Genomic DNA, 14,401 nt, shown 5'->3' with positions numbered 1-14,401 from the left:
AACTGGGAGGGGAAAAAAAAAGTGGAGAACTGGTTTACTGGTCTACTTCTTTTGACCAGCCCGCATGATCTAAACTGTAAACTGCAGGACTAGTGCTTTAGCGCTTCTGTCAGCTGCCCCCGGGCCCCTACGGCTACCTCCCTCCTCCTTCCCCCGCAGGAAGAGGGAGAAAATAGCCGAGCCTTGTTGCGTGTCTCAAACTCAGGTTCGCGGTGTTGAAGAAAGTTTCCTTCCCCCTGTGCTGGAGGGGCGGGGGAGGAGACTGGGAGGGGGAGACCAGCAGTGGCGGGGCTGCGAAGCCGAGAGGGTTTTTCACCAGAAAGCGTCGCGGTTTTAGTGCTTTACTTCTTTGTAACTTGCTGTAGGTAAAAAAAAAAAAAAAAAAAAAAAAAAAGGGGTCAGGGAGGAGAAAAAAAAATAAACAACCCCGTGGTAAAGCCAAGCGGCTGGGGTTTGGCTGGGACGAGTGCGGTCGCGTCGGCGCTTGGGGACACGCCGGCGGCGGCAGGGGGATGGCGCGGCTGTGCGGAAGAAGTGGTCGATTCCTTGGGTCCGACTTCGCTCCGGACAGAGCTCTTCCCAGCAGGGCCCCAACCATCCTCCCAACGCCCGCGGCGGCCGCGCATGCCCTGCGCTCCCGCCCGCGCAGCGCTGCGCGCCCGGCAGGATGCCCGGGGCTGGCGTGGGAGGCGGAGGAGGAGGGCCGGGGGTGGCCGAGGCCGGTGTGGAGGGAGCGGGTTCCCCCCCCGTCTCACCGCGGGGAGCGGCTGCGGGAGCCCCGGGGGGAGCCGCAGGGGCCCGTCGGGCCGGCGCCGCTGCCCGGCCCGGCCCGCGGGCGGGATGCCGCCCCGGCGGCGCAGGCTGCGCGGCGCGGAGCGGAGCCTGTCCCGAACTTAACGTCTGCGTCTCTCTCCCGCTCTTGCGCCCGTGCAGAGAAGGAGGTGGCGGAACCCGAGGTGCGGATGGTGAACGGCAAACCAAAGAAAGTGCGCAAACCCCGGACTATTTATTCCAGCTTTCAGCTGGCAGCGTTGCAGAGGAGGTTTCAGAAGACCCAGTACCTCGCCCTGCCCGAGCGGGCTGAGCTGGCAGCCTCCCTGGGACTCACGCAAACACAGGTACCGCGAGCGGCTCGGCTCGACTCGGCTCGGCCCGGCGGGTCCAGAACCCGGGCTCGGCCCGGCGCGGCGGGAAGGGCTGGATCGGCCCCGCGGAGGGGCGGGAGGGCGGCGGGGCACCGCAGCCGCGGAGCACCGGCTTGCCAGGCGGGCATTAATGGTGTCGCTTTCCCTCCCCACTCCCCCTTTCCTCCCTTCTCTCTTCCCGCCCCGCTCCCAGGTGAAAATCTGGTTTCAGAACAAAAGATCCAAGATCAAGAAGATCATGAAAAACGGGGAGATGCCTCCGGAGCACAGCCCCAGCTCCAGCGACCCCATGGCCTGCAACTCTCCACAGTCACCTGCGGTTTGGGAACCTCAGGGCTCGTCCCGCTCCCTCAGCCACCATGCCCACTCACACGCTCACCCTCCAAACTCCAACCCGTCCCCTGCATCCAGCTACCTGGAGAACTCCACTTCCTGGTACCCCGCTGCCAACTCCATCAGCTCCCATCTCCAACCCCACGGCTCCCTACAGCACCCGTTAGCGCTGGCCTCTGGGACGATTTATTAGAGCCTGACCCTTTTTTTTTTTTTTTTTTTTGTTGTTCCTTGGACTCCTGTGTTTTACTGTTAAGGAATAATAACGAAAGGAATGCATATGGGGAATTTTTAAAAGGGAAAAGAAACAAACAAAAAGATTAAAATGTGTAAAGCTTGTGCATGTAACTTATTGCATTTCAAAGGAAACCCTTTTTTATACAATACGGACGTTTTTTGGCTCAGCTGTGGACACTATCATTGGTGCCTTGAAATCTATGACCTCAACTTTTCCAGAGACTTTTTTCAATGTTATTTTAACCCTGTAAATAATTGTAGATAGAGGAATTAAACTGTATATTCTGAATAAAATAAAATTATTTCGACCAAGAGAAATGTTTCCAAATTACCCCTTCTTCTATTAATAAGAGGAAAAAATATAATACTAATTTGCTTGCAGAAAGAAAGTGAGGAAAGAGGATGGGAGCTGGGAGTTCACATTCTGTTCCAGTGCCACCACAGTCCGGGTGTGCTGGCAGGATCTGGCCCTTGCAGGTACCCACGGGCGAGCCGAGGGGCGGCGGTGCTCTCTCCCCGCTGGGAAAGGGGTTCTGGCAAGACCGCGTACATCTTACTGCAGAGTGCTTTAAGCTGAAGGGAAAGCTGCCCATCCTGATGCGAGAAAGCGAATCTCTCGCCTTAAGCCGCCCTGAATCCTTTCCTGAGAGCAATTAGCGTCGAGAGCTGCACACTCCACAGCCCATCAGTCGCCCGTGTGCGCTCGGCTAATTATACAAATTACGTTTCCGTCAAAGGGAGCCACTAAATATGAGAAAAGAATAAAATGAGGGCCCCGCTCCCCTCGCTCCTGCTAAAAGCCTGCGGCGGCTTCGACTGAAGGAGGAACGTTTCAGAGGTACTTTTATTGGTTTTGTTTTATTTCTACACGATTTAGGGAAAAACCCTTGCGTCAGAGCAGTCGCTAGCGCTGCCCAGTGCTGGAGGCACGGCTTGGGCGAATGGCCGGAGTGCTGCCCACCGGCGCGGAGCACTCGCACAGAGCACGGGCTCTCTTCCAGTCGAAATCCTGGCCCGCGGGGCCCCCGCGGTACCGCACGTTCCCACGGGGACCCCCATCCTAGGGGGCAGTGGTAATTCACCGCCGTGCGGGGTACAGCAGTGAACGTGCCAAAGGCGGCGCTGGAAGGATCCCCGAGATGAAAGATGCCCCTCTGGCAGCTGAGGCTGGCGGGGAGAGTGCTGGAAAGGGGGGAGGCGAGGCCTGAAAAGGCACGCTCCTGCCCTGGGGCGCACTTACCTATCTCCAGTCTTCCTCCCCTCTGCCCTCCCCCTCCTTTTCTCTCTCCTGCCTGCCATGTTTTGTGCGTGTGCGTGAGTGTGGTTTGCGCAGTTTTCTCCCTAAAGAAAGAAGCCCGCGTTTGCTGTTTTGCAGCAGGTTTGGGGGTTGGTAAATGTCTTGCAGTACAATAGACCAGTTTGTTCAGTTGTGCTCCCTGCACGCCGGGGAGGGTGCGGGGTTGCCGGAGGCAGGGCGGCGGGGGCGGCCGCCGGCTGCCCACCCCTGCCCGCTGCCGGAGAGCGGCCGCCCTGCCCCGGTGTCCCGCCGTTCCCATCCCTTCCGCCGTTCTGGTGACCGTCTCCTGCTCATTTAACTCGCAAGGTTTCAGGGACTTCCCGCGACACATCTCTTCTGCTCACTTCCATCCTGTGCAAAAAATTTTTTTAAAACTTGACCCTTTCATTTTCTTCCGCTCTTTTCCTCATTTCCCTCTAGACAAGCATTCAACCTGCAGTAAGAAATTCTCCCCTCCCGGAGGTCACTTCCCTTTGCAGAAAGGTTTGGACACAGGAGGTGGAAATCAATTTCCCAGGTGGGTCCACCCACCCCTTTCTTTGAGGAGCTGCAGCGGAGCTGTTGGGTTACGGTAACCTGCCGAGGCCGGGACGGCCCGGACGGACAGCGCAGAAACAGCTCCGGGAAGGCGGAATGCCGGCAAGCGGCATACCGGGCAGAAATGGGAACTCACGCCGCGGCCGCTGGACTAGGCATCGCTCGCCTCTCCAAGCCAGCCGAGTCAGCTCTGCTTAGTTTCCATGCCGGTCCCCCTCCCTGCTTAATTTCTCCTCCTCCCAGAGCGGGTTGGTGTTGGGCAGGTCGGGAAAAGCCTGGCATCCCTCCCCTAGAGAGGATAAGAAATGCCCTCGCCGGGGCTCCCCGTCGAGTGGCCCCGACCTCAATGAACAGCCAGAGTCTACGGCCGCCCGCCCCTCCGGGAGAGCCCCGGGCAGGGGGGATGCTCCTGTCCCCTCTGTCCCCGCACACACAAGCAGGCACAGCCCGGCGCCTCTTCCCGCCTGGGCGCACCCCCCTGGGCTCCGGCTGCGGCCGGAGGGAGCCTAGCTGGGCCAGGCCTCCCCCCTTTTTCCCCGGGAAAGGGATGGCATGAACTGTCCTTTGTCTGATGCTGGGTTTGGGCTCGGCGCATTGCTGGCTCGGGGCTTTCCCCGCCCCTCCCCCTCTTCCCCTCCCTTCTGTTTTCCTGGCGGCCACTTCCATGTGGAGCCGGGGCAGTTCGGGGAGCCGAGAGGAGCCACATTCCTGTGGGTGCCGAGCGGCTCCAGGGCTGAGCCACAGGGCCTGACACACACACACACACACACACACACAGGCACGCAGACACACAGACACACACGCACAGAGCAGCCGACAGCCCCCACTTCCCCAGATCGAGAGCTCCTGACACTGCCTGCCCCCCTTGGGGCTCTCACACCCACAGCAAATCCACCCGCGGCTGCGCTAGCCCCCGGCTGGGACGCACACCTACATCACCCACACCCAGACACACTCAGTGCCCGCCACCCCCACCTAGGGCCGCGGGAGGAGCACCTTCCCCTTCTGCCCGAGCCCCCCGCTCCTGCCCGGGCATCTGCCCGCACCGCCCGCGGGCAGAGCCTCCAGCCGGGAAGCGCTGTCTCGTCGCCGAGCGCCTCAGTTTCCCTCCCGCGCCTTCCCGGGGAAAGAAAAAACACCCTCTCCAACCTGTCACCGCGGCAGGGCAGCCGGCTTGTCAGGCGTTCCTGTCGCCCTCTTACCCCCCTCGGTCTCCCCCGTGCGCTCTCTCCCCCGCGGCCGCGCTGCCTGCGCGGGCCTCCGCGCTCTGCCCGCTCCACCGCCGGCAGCGCTGCGTCCCCAGAGTGCATCCCACATGTGGCATCAATTAAAGATTTCTGCCACGCAATTTTGCGACTGACAGACTTTAGGTGTTTCGGTTGTGGATTAAGGAAAGGAGATCTATTGCTTCAGGAAAATCGGGCCGGGGGGGTGTGGGAACCCCCTCTTCTTGCTTTCAGTCCTTTAAGCGATTGCTTGCAGTAACTCAATAACCTGTTTTATAAGTCAGATAAGAGCCGCGAAAATAGGAAACGCGAAGTTTACATTAAGCCTCTCTTTCTCTCTCCTTTTTTAAGGGAAGATCTGTGTTGCATCAGTTAAATAGTTCTCTTTGTTCAGTGATGTCTCTATTTATACGTGATTCGGGGAGGATGATAAACAATAGTTTATCTGCCTGGAATACAGACCTGATAAATCCCGCCACGCACCCATGCCCCGGCTGTCTGTGAGAGCACCTTCCACTGACACGACCTTCAAAGCCGCGGGTAAAACTCGTGGCTCCCTCACCTCCTTCAGGTGAGGGCCCAGAGTGCCGGCCCCTGCCACAGACTGGGCATTTGGCGAAGAAGAGCTTGGGGGTGGCTTCTCGCTCCTCTCCCGCTGCTGCCTGCCCCTCGGCTCTCCCGGAGAGGCTGTCTAAAGCTCAGCCTGGGCTTTGCAGGACGGCTCAGCCAGCCTCTCCGGGCCGGATGCTGACCCGGCTTCGTGCTCTGCAGCGGCATCATCCGCCTGCTTGCGGAGCTGGCCCTCCATTCCAGGAGATCTTTACGGTCTCATCGATACGTACCGCACAACGCGTTTTGTAGGGTTTTCTCCTCGCGCTATCCACTGAGCTTTCTTTTAGTCTCCTGGTTTTTACTAATGCGCACGGAGAAAAGGGCGCGGAGTTAGACTGCGGGCTGTCAGGAGCGGCTGCGGTCGGGAGAGGCCAGCAAGGGCCGGGGAGGCAGCGCTCCTGCCCATGGGGCCGGCCCCGGGCGCCCCCTCCTCTCATCTGGACCCTGCGGAGACCAACCGGAGACCAACCGGTCCGGCGGCAACCGCGCTTTGATGATTTAGGTCATTAAAAAATGAAGCGGGTTTGTGTATTTCGTGTCCGGGGTTAATAAAAGTTAATCAGGAATCGAAAGCCAACTAGCCCAGTGAGTTAACCTCGCTAGCTGCAGGTAGTCCTGTTAGCCAGGCTCTTTTGATTAATTAATTACAATTGAGTCGGTTCTGTGATAATTTCCCTAAGGACCCCTGAGGATCGGTCCAGCGGGTGCGCGGGAGCGCAAAAGGCCGCCGGCTCCACAGCCAGCCGCGGAGAGTGCCCCGCGCTGGCATCCCGCACCCCGCGCTGGCATCCCGCACCCCGCGCTCTCCTCCGCCCGGTTCCGAAGCTCCCGAGGCTTCTTGCCCGAAAATGACGTTCAGTCACCTGAGGGGAGGCACAAAGACAATGGCGAGCCCTCGTTTGGGGATGGGTGGGGAGGTCGGGGATGCTTCGGGTGCCGGGGAGAGGCTGCCGGGAAGAGCCGAGCCGAGAGGCGGACTGATGCAAGGCGGGAGCCGAACCAGCAGTCCCTGACTGCACATCAGGCTCGCAGTCGTTGAGATTTGGACACGTAACGCTGCAGACCACTGATTTGCTATTTTCTTAATTCCCGCTCTTCTCATTCCCTATGAATCAAACAGTCTTTTGTCCTTCAGAGTTTGATTTGATCGCTACTGTTCACATTTCACTTTTGTATTTTTCCCTCCCTATACCATTACTCATTGAGTGCCCCGTGAAATTACAATCGTACATTTTCAACTCAGCAACCCATTTGCAGTGCAAAAATAGGGTCTAAATAATGGCAGAATTAGCCCTACTGGACAGTTTCAGATGTAACACTCTGTAATAATTATATTGCAGGCTGGATTAGGATGCTATTATCATAATCTGGACGTTTACAATTATCTGTAATTTGCAAAGATGCGCCAGGTCTTGATTACAGCAGGTTTTTTTTATCAAGCTAACCATCACTAAACAGTGACAGTAATAACAGCTAATTTTGCTGGCAATATAAGAGGTGCTGGGGTGTGCAAACAATTTCACACCTGGATGTGCTCACTCAACCAAGAATATAGAGAAAGAGCTTCTGCCCTGAGACTCAGAAAAATATTCACCACTGCTTCTGTTCAGTGCAGATTTCTAGACCCCGATCCTTGCTTAGCAGATTTTCAGAGGGGTAAGTTTTGGGGCTCGCTTGGGTTTGGGGTTGGTTTGTGGCTGCTCCGCGCCTTGCCCGTCGAGGCACGCTCCGTCTTTGCTCCCCCACACTGGCGGTCATTCTCGCGCAGGTGGTTTACCTCCCCGGCCGGACCCCGACAGATAAGCGCTCCCTTTCCCCCTATGCTGCCGGGGGCGGCGGGATGCGGCGGGAGCCCCGACGGGACGGGCTGCCGGAGGGGCGGCGCGGGACTCGGCGGCCGGCGGAGAAACCGTGCGAACCCCGGGCCAGCCCCGTCCGCCCGTGCCCGCAGCGGGGCCGCGGCAGCGCGCCCTTCCGCCCCCTTTCCGCGCCTTTCCGCAGCTCTCCGCGGCCCCGGGGCGGTGGCGGAGCCGGCGCTGGCGGAGCCGGCGCTGGCAGCCCGGCGGCGGCAGGTTTGGTGCTGGCGTGGGGAGCTGCCGCTGCTCCATCCATAGATGACGCTGTTTCACGAGAGTCTCCCGGGGCGGCTGCCGCGCGAGTGGGAGCCGCTGCTGCCATTCACTCCCACCCCGCTCCCGGGAAGGCCTACCTTTCCCACCTTCTCCCACGCCACTAAGCTAATGGGGCTTTTATTATTATTGTTATCGTTTATTTGCTCGCTCGCTTGCTTGTTGTCTGAGCTTTTTCTGAGCCTATTTGAGGAGTCACTCGCGGGGGAGGAGGGCACGACGCAGCCGGAGGCTCTCCGCTGCCGCACCCACGCGCGGCGTGCAGGGGAGGACGAGCCCCCCGCAAGCCCACGAGAGGCAGCGCAGCCCCGCTCCCCCGCCCCGTGCCCGCCGGGAGCACGCAGCGAAAGGGTTAAAGCGCCTGCGGGGGCCGCGGGGGCCGGAGCGGCGGGCCGGGCTCCCCGGGCTGCGGGACTCCTCGCCTGGGCACCGCCGCCCTTGTGCGAGGCGAGGGGGAGCCCGCACAGGGGCCGGCCTGGGGGGGAGGGCGGTGTAAAGCGGGGTTTTCTGAAAGATGCACACAATGCTGTTGGTTTAAATGTATGGTAGCTTTCTCTCCAGTGTCATTTGAATAATTCAGTGAGCCCCACTACCAGCTGTACTTCTGAAGCCTCTTCCATTCTTTTCAGCATTATAATTTTGGTTAATTTTCAATTTTAGGCCCTACGTCTCTGCAATTTGTGTATGAATAACAGAATAATTTTCCTCTTTTGTTTCGCCTTTCCTGTTCCTGAATCTAAATAAAGATGGCTTTTTAGTATTAAAAGTGGAAGAAAATTACAGGTAATTATCTTTGACGGTAAAAACGCTGTAATCAGCGGGCTACATGAAAAATTACTCTAATTATGGCTGCATTTAAGAGAATGGAAAAAAACCTTCTTGTGGATAAAAACCTTAAATTGTCCCCAATGTCTGCTTCAAATTGGATGGCACTGCAGCTGGAGGCTTTGTTCAGAATTGATCCTGGGGAGCTCTGAACCCAAAGTTTCACAGTGGGAAGGGGAAAAAAAGAAAAGAAAACATTTTTCCTAATGTAACAATACGAATGGTAGAAAATGACAAGACTGATCGGTTTTAAAGCACTCTGAAGACTGACTGAGCGTGGAAGTTGCTCAAAAAAAAAAAAAAAACCAAACCAAAAAACACCCCCCAAAAAACTGGTATATTGGTAAGTAGTCTTTGCTTTGTGTCTAATTATAGTGACTGTCCTTTTGCACGACTGTATGTAGCTGTCATTATATGGAGCACTCTGAGGATCTCTATTGACTTCTGATAAATGGCTCAGTGGTTTCAAGGTTCATAATTTGAAGGATGCCCAGGTCTCTAGCCATTAATTCTCGCAGTATGGGGCACCCAGCTTGGATGAGGAAAAGGCTTTTCATTGTCAGTTGTTGCTGTGCTTTCCACAAGCCGGTGCGGCTGAAGCTGGCTGGACAGCGTGTTGTGTGCCTGGGCACCTCTCAGGGCTTTGCAAAACATTCCTCAGCTTGCATTGTCTGCTCTTTGAAACAAAGGAGGGCGCCTCCTTTCTTAATAATTTGGAGTCTCCAACCTTTGGGAAGAAAGACAGGGCTCTGAGCTTTCCCTCGGCGAGAAAGCTCAGCTAAGCAGCGGAGCAGTAAAATCGCAGCAGAAATGGCCGGGTGATTAGGAACTTCGTCTAGGCGTATCTTTGTGGACTCGGTACCTCCTGTCTTTGAGTCGTAGCCTTAAAACCAACTAAACCACCAGCTACCCCACCCCACTTCATCTTTTCTTTCTTTGCTTGCAGATATATGCTTTGTAGGGGTGTCTGTGCACTCAGGCAAGCTGGGCACAAGGATCCCTCTGCCCGGACTGATCTGGGGGGCAAGTCGGGGCAGGTGGGGATCCGCTAACCTGAAGAGAAATAGGAGCCAGGCGGGCGTTTTGTGGCTTTTACTCTATATATGAAAGAAGACAAAAACATACAAAGTATATGTACAACTAAAATTCAACAATATATACAGAAAGGTTGCTCGGGGAAAGGTCCCTCTCGCTCAGTGGTTGAGGCTGCCGCCGGGCAGCGCTGAACCGTCCTTCCCCAGCCCGCGGCGGCGGGTCTGGCCGCGAATCCCTCGCTCTGTCTTGGCTGCTCGTCTCCGGGAGACTGTCCGGCTGTGTGCGGGTGCGGGTCGGTGCGGATGAGGGGGCTCTTCGAGTGAGACACGGTGGTTTCTTCTGAGCCGCAGCCCATTACATTTTGAGAAAGCATGCAGATTTTGCTTCGTGGTAATGTTCCAATCTTACAGTATATTTGCATTTTTTCAACCAGTTCTTCTTTCCCCCTCCCTCCCCCCCCCATCTTAATTTTTTAAAAATCGCTTCTTCTGTCTTTTAATCCTTTCCCCAGTTCGGATTTGGTGAATAAAAATGAAGGAGCTTTGACTAGTCTCTCTTTCATCATGTAATGTCTTTAGCTCATTAAACAAGTAAAAACGGCTGCCATGGTAGATTCAGGTTCTTGTGGGCAAAGTCTGTAAAAAGTTTGTTTTGACGTATACTCCACAGAGAAAGAGGCTGGTGCCTTGGAGTCCAAAGGAAAATATCCTAAAGAGAAGTGTCTTCTGTGCGCCAGAATGAAAATTGTGTCTTTCTGTTCAAGATCAATCGCTGAGGTTACTTAAAAAAAAAAAAAAATAAAGCCACTCTGTCTTTTTGCCGCATCTACAAGTTCACACAGAGCCTGTTAGCTGGCACGGCTTGGCAAAGCAGGGGAACTTCTTGCCATGTCGAGACGAGGCGTTCTTGGGAGATTATTTCTCTTGGACAATTCACATCATTTGTGGTCTCTGCATTGTGTCTTGATGTGGAGAAGAATACCAGTGAGAATAGCCAGGCATGTAGCTGTTTGGAGGCATATTGACTCCCTTGGCAGAGGCTGAAACGTCCCAGACTGGAGGCAGAGCCGGAGAGCGAGGGGAGAGGGCAGCGGAGCCGGGCAGAGGGTCGCTCTCGTGGGGGTTACTGCCCTGCTTCAGCAGCTTCTTGAATTTGGAGCGCTTGTTCTGAAACCAGATCTTCACCTGTAAACCGAAACGCATTAGATATTAGGCTGCCGTCAGCGCCCAGGGCACAGCAGGGAAGACCCTGGGGGCCGGGGCTCTAATCTGGAGAAAGTCTTGAGGGCACACGCCAGTCAGGTGTGGAGCTGGGGATGGGGAGAGGGGAAGGAGAGGTAGCTACGGCTGCTCTCGGGCTTTGGATGCAGCTGGAGAGAACAGGGGAGGCAGAGCAGAGCTGGAAAGCGTGAGGGATGCAGGTTTTAACCTGGGACGTTGTTTTCCCTGAGCAGGCCAGATTGTTGTTTCCCTGAGCAGACCACATGCTCTGAGGTCTCCTGTTTTAGCACCTTATTCAGAATTTTGGAGGTCACTTGATCGTTCGGGCAAAATGTTGTCAAACATGGGCAATCATATGATTTTGTGCCAGGAGACAAGAGCCAATAGACAAAGGGCATCTTACAAAGAAATTGTGCTTCTGAAATCCTCACAATCAGGTCAAGCAGTCCATGCTGATGTGGCAGGGAAGGAGGCATAATAGAACCAGGATTGCGGCTTTATATTAAAATGCATAATTAAATAAATAATATTTTTATTTTCTCTGTAAGTAATAGCATATCAACATTGCTTCGGGTCTCATCCTGCTCCTAACCCAGCAGAACTCCCGAAGAGGGAGCTTGCACTCGATAAGGTGTGCAAGGATCAGGCCCACTGGCAGGTCAGAATTATCATAGCAATTATATATAGGTAAGACATGAATACAGAATGTATTTTTTTTAATCAGTCAAACATAGAAAACAAATTCCCCATGCGTATTTGACCTCTCAAACTTTGCAATCATAATGTTAGGGGATAAGCAGGGGTACTTCTCTAGCTGCAAGACCAGGATCGGGCCCCGAAAAAAAATCTATGCATACGAGCGAGAAAGAGAGACAGCAGTGAGACAGAGCGTGCATGCCGAGGATACTAAAATCCCATTTGCAAAACCATCAGGCCCATTCCCATCATTAATGTTTGCCGAGTATTTAAAAATCGCTGTCTGGAAGAGACTGTTACCAATGACATTGATAAAATCCTGAAGTTATTTGCTGGGCTCATAGATTCACATGATAACATTTTGCCCGGATTGATCCCATCTATCCATGCACTTCTCCACAAACCCCAGCCTGGTAAGCCTGTAATGCCTCATATGTCTTTCAAGCTTAAATTAGCAGAATGGCACAGCTACTCCAACCACACTTAACTATGGCTTAACCTGCCATAATTTTGTACACGGCTGTCTTTGATCTTCAGATCTATTATCACCTTCCGTACATTTTGCCCAAGGCTAACCACTGCATTTGCGTTAGTCATCCCGGGTGAATTAACTATTGATTTAACAGGTATTTCCTAACGCGTTCCTGCTTCCCCTCTACCTATATGCGTTGCGACGAGGCAGCTTTGCTTTTAGCTCTACCTCAGGCCCAGCGATTCCTTGCCTTTGTTTTGTTCTCCTGTTCACAGCTGGGCAATTGCATCTCAGTGCTGGAATTATCCGAAAATATAGGCAATTTTTAACCTTATGTGTGGCATCGAAAGGGAGCGCTTGCTCGCAGTCGGCTGAGGGAAGGGAGCTTGCAGCTCCTTCTGCGGCTGCCCGATCTCTGCCGCGGTAAGTCCTAGCGTAGAGAGATGGGAACCGTGTGCTTTACCTTTTCTACCGTTCCCGACAGAGGCCAAAATGTTTAGGGAGCATCATACTTTGCTTGGCCTTTGTTGCTCGAGCAGGATTTCAGTGATTCGGAATTCCCAGTAATTACCTGTGTCTGGGTAAGTCCTAATGAAGCTGCCAGTTCAGCTCTCTCTGGAAGTGCCAGGTACTGAGTCTGCTGAAAGCGATGATTTAAAGCCTGGAGTTGTAGACTAGAGTAAATGGTTCGAGGCTTCCGAATCTTTTTCCCTTTTCCATTAAATCTGATTTCACCGTTTTCAATCACTGTGGTTTTTTGCTGATCTGCAAGCAAAACAACACAGCTGAAACATCACCCTCCTTAGCTATTAAACGCGGGTATTTTGGCTGTGACGGCTCCTGAAAACACCAAAGCCCGTCCCGATGCCTGTTTAACCCCACGGCGGAGACACAGGCTGCATCTCCTTACAGGCACGCGCGGCACGGGCTGCCGCTTGGGAGCTACCGGGAGAAAAAACAGCTGGCCGGGCTTAGTGGGCAAGCTCTCCTTCTTGCCGGGAAGAAAAAAAAAAAAAAAAAAAAAAAAAAAAAAAACAAAAAGGAAACACTTTTTAAAATTTAAAGTGCAGCGCTGGCTTTGCGAAGGTATGCCTCGTTCCAGGGCCATCCAGGTTTTACTCGGCTAATTGACTTCGCGTCGCCAGTTTGGTGGTCAGTGAATCACCAGTCCGAGACTTTTAACAATGCTTTCCCCCCCGCACCCCTCCCGTGCCCCTCTGGATGGATATGTGCGTCTCCCTGCAAAAAAAGAAATACATAAATCAGACGGCCCCCGAGCGGAATGCGACCCGCTCGCCTGGAAACTTTCACTCCTCAGGTGTTAGCAGGAATTTTGCCTAAAGCCGGTCCCGCCGTAACAAAGGAGCGCCGAGTGCAGCTCCTCGCCGCCGGCCGCGGGGCGAGCGGGGAAAGCGCGGGTGCGCAGCGCCGCGGTACCGCCAGCAGCCGCCGCTGGCGCGGAGGGAGCGCGGCGGCCCCGCCGCCGGTACCGCAGCAGTAGGCCCGCGGAGGGGCCGCGGAAACGGCACCCCCCACCTTTCCTCCCCGCCGTCCGCGCACCCAGGGCTGGCGCCTGCCTCGGCGGCAGCGGGGGGCACGGCGGGGGTCGTATGCAGGTGCCCGCAGGGGGGGCCGGGAAGAGGCCCGGGGATGGAGAGAGCGGGGGGAGAAGCTGGCAGCGGGTTCGGGAAGCGGTGCCGGCTCACCTGCATCGTCCGCCCGCGTCTGGCTGGCCGAGCTGCTGTTGTGGTAGGACTGGAGGTAAGGGCTGTGCTGCGAGTGGCTCACGTAGGGGTAGGCGGCCAGCGAGCGGTGGTTGTAGGAGCCGGCGCTGCCGGAGTAGGGCGAGCTGTGGTGGTGATGCTGGTGGTGCGGGTGCGAGCCGGCGGCGGAGTGAAGGCAGTGCAGCGGGTAGTGGGCTCCGGCCATTGCCGGCGAGCTCTGCTGGGAGTGGGGCGGCGGCGGCGGCTGCGGCGGCGGCGGCTGCTGTTGCCCGAACTCCATGAAGGCGGATTTAGAGGAGTCTTGCGCGTCCAGCCCGTCAGCCATCGTAGTCATGGTCATCATCAAAGTTTGGGAGGGAGAGCGCGGTGCTCCCCGGCTCGCCCCCCGCGCTCTGCCTCCTCTCTGCCCAGCCACCGCCGCTCCCCTTACCCGCCGCGGCACCGCTGGAGAGGCGGCGGTGATTTAATTTAATTTCTTTTCTTTTTTTTTTTTTTTCTTTTCCGCCTTTTTTTTTTTCCTTCCCCCCCTCCTCTCCAAGGAGCCGTTGTGCGAGGGGCCTCGTTCACTGAGGGAGGGGAGGAAGGGGAGGGCGGTGTGCGGGGTGTGTGAAGGGGGAGGGCGGGCTACTCCCGCCGCTTTTTTGCGCCGCTCTTTTCCTTCATCCCCCCAGCGCGTGGGGTGGGTGTTGTTTTTTTTTTTTTCTTTTTTTCTTTTTTTGGGGGGGGGCGTGGAGGGTGGGGGCAGTTTGAGGTGGGAGCCGGGAAAGTTGGGGCTCCGGCGCTCCGACTCCAAGGGCAGGGACGCGCGCGAGCCGAATGGTTCGCCTCCGGAGGGCAGCGCCTCCCTCATTGGTCACTCGGCCCCCTGACGTCATAGCCGGCAGCGCGCGCGGAGCCCGCGCCCGCCCCCCTT

General features: G+C 55.8%; 2 protein-coding genes across 2 annotated transcripts in view; one reads left to right on the top strand and one right to left on the bottom strand.

The window, feature by feature from the left end:
• The window catches only part of DLX5 (distal-less homeobox 5), a 2,217-nt gene extending 546 nt beyond the window's left edge, over positions 1 to 1,671 (top strand). The window contains exons 2-3 of the mRNA XM_041466592.1: positions 934 to 1,118; positions 1,339 to 1,671. Of these exons, the coding sequence (XP_041322526.1) occupies positions 934 to 1,118; positions 1,339 to 1,671 (518 nt within the window). The remainder of the gene's footprint in view (positions 1 to 933; positions 1,119 to 1,338) is intronic.
• An 8,637-nt stretch (positions 1,672 to 10,308) lies between these two features.
• Positions 10,309 to 13,941, bottom strand: DLX6 (distal-less homeobox 6). The gene is made up of 3 exons (XM_041466620.1): positions 13,471 to 13,941; positions 12,336 to 12,529; positions 10,309 to 10,560 (listed from the first exon to the last, which is right to left on the bottom strand). Exons 1-3 carry the CDS (start codon positions 13,829 to 13,831, stop codon positions 10,309 to 10,311), a joined length of 807 nt encoding a protein of 268 aa, XP_041322554.1. The 5' UTR covers positions 13,832 to 13,941.
• Positions 13,942 to 14,401: the final 460 nt, after the last annotated feature.

The sequence above is a fragment of the Pyrgilauda ruficollis genome, unplaced genomic scaffold (assembly GCF_017590135.1).
Source record: "Pyrgilauda ruficollis isolate IOZ18807 unplaced genomic scaffold, ASM1759013v1 scaffold2, whole genome shotgun sequence".
NCBI classification, from domain to species: domain Eukaryota; kingdom Metazoa; phylum Chordata; class Aves; order Passeriformes; family Passeridae; genus Pyrgilauda; species Pyrgilauda ruficollis.
Note: the sequence above shows the minus strand (reverse complement) of the source record. Positions and strands in the feature narration are given on the sequence as shown.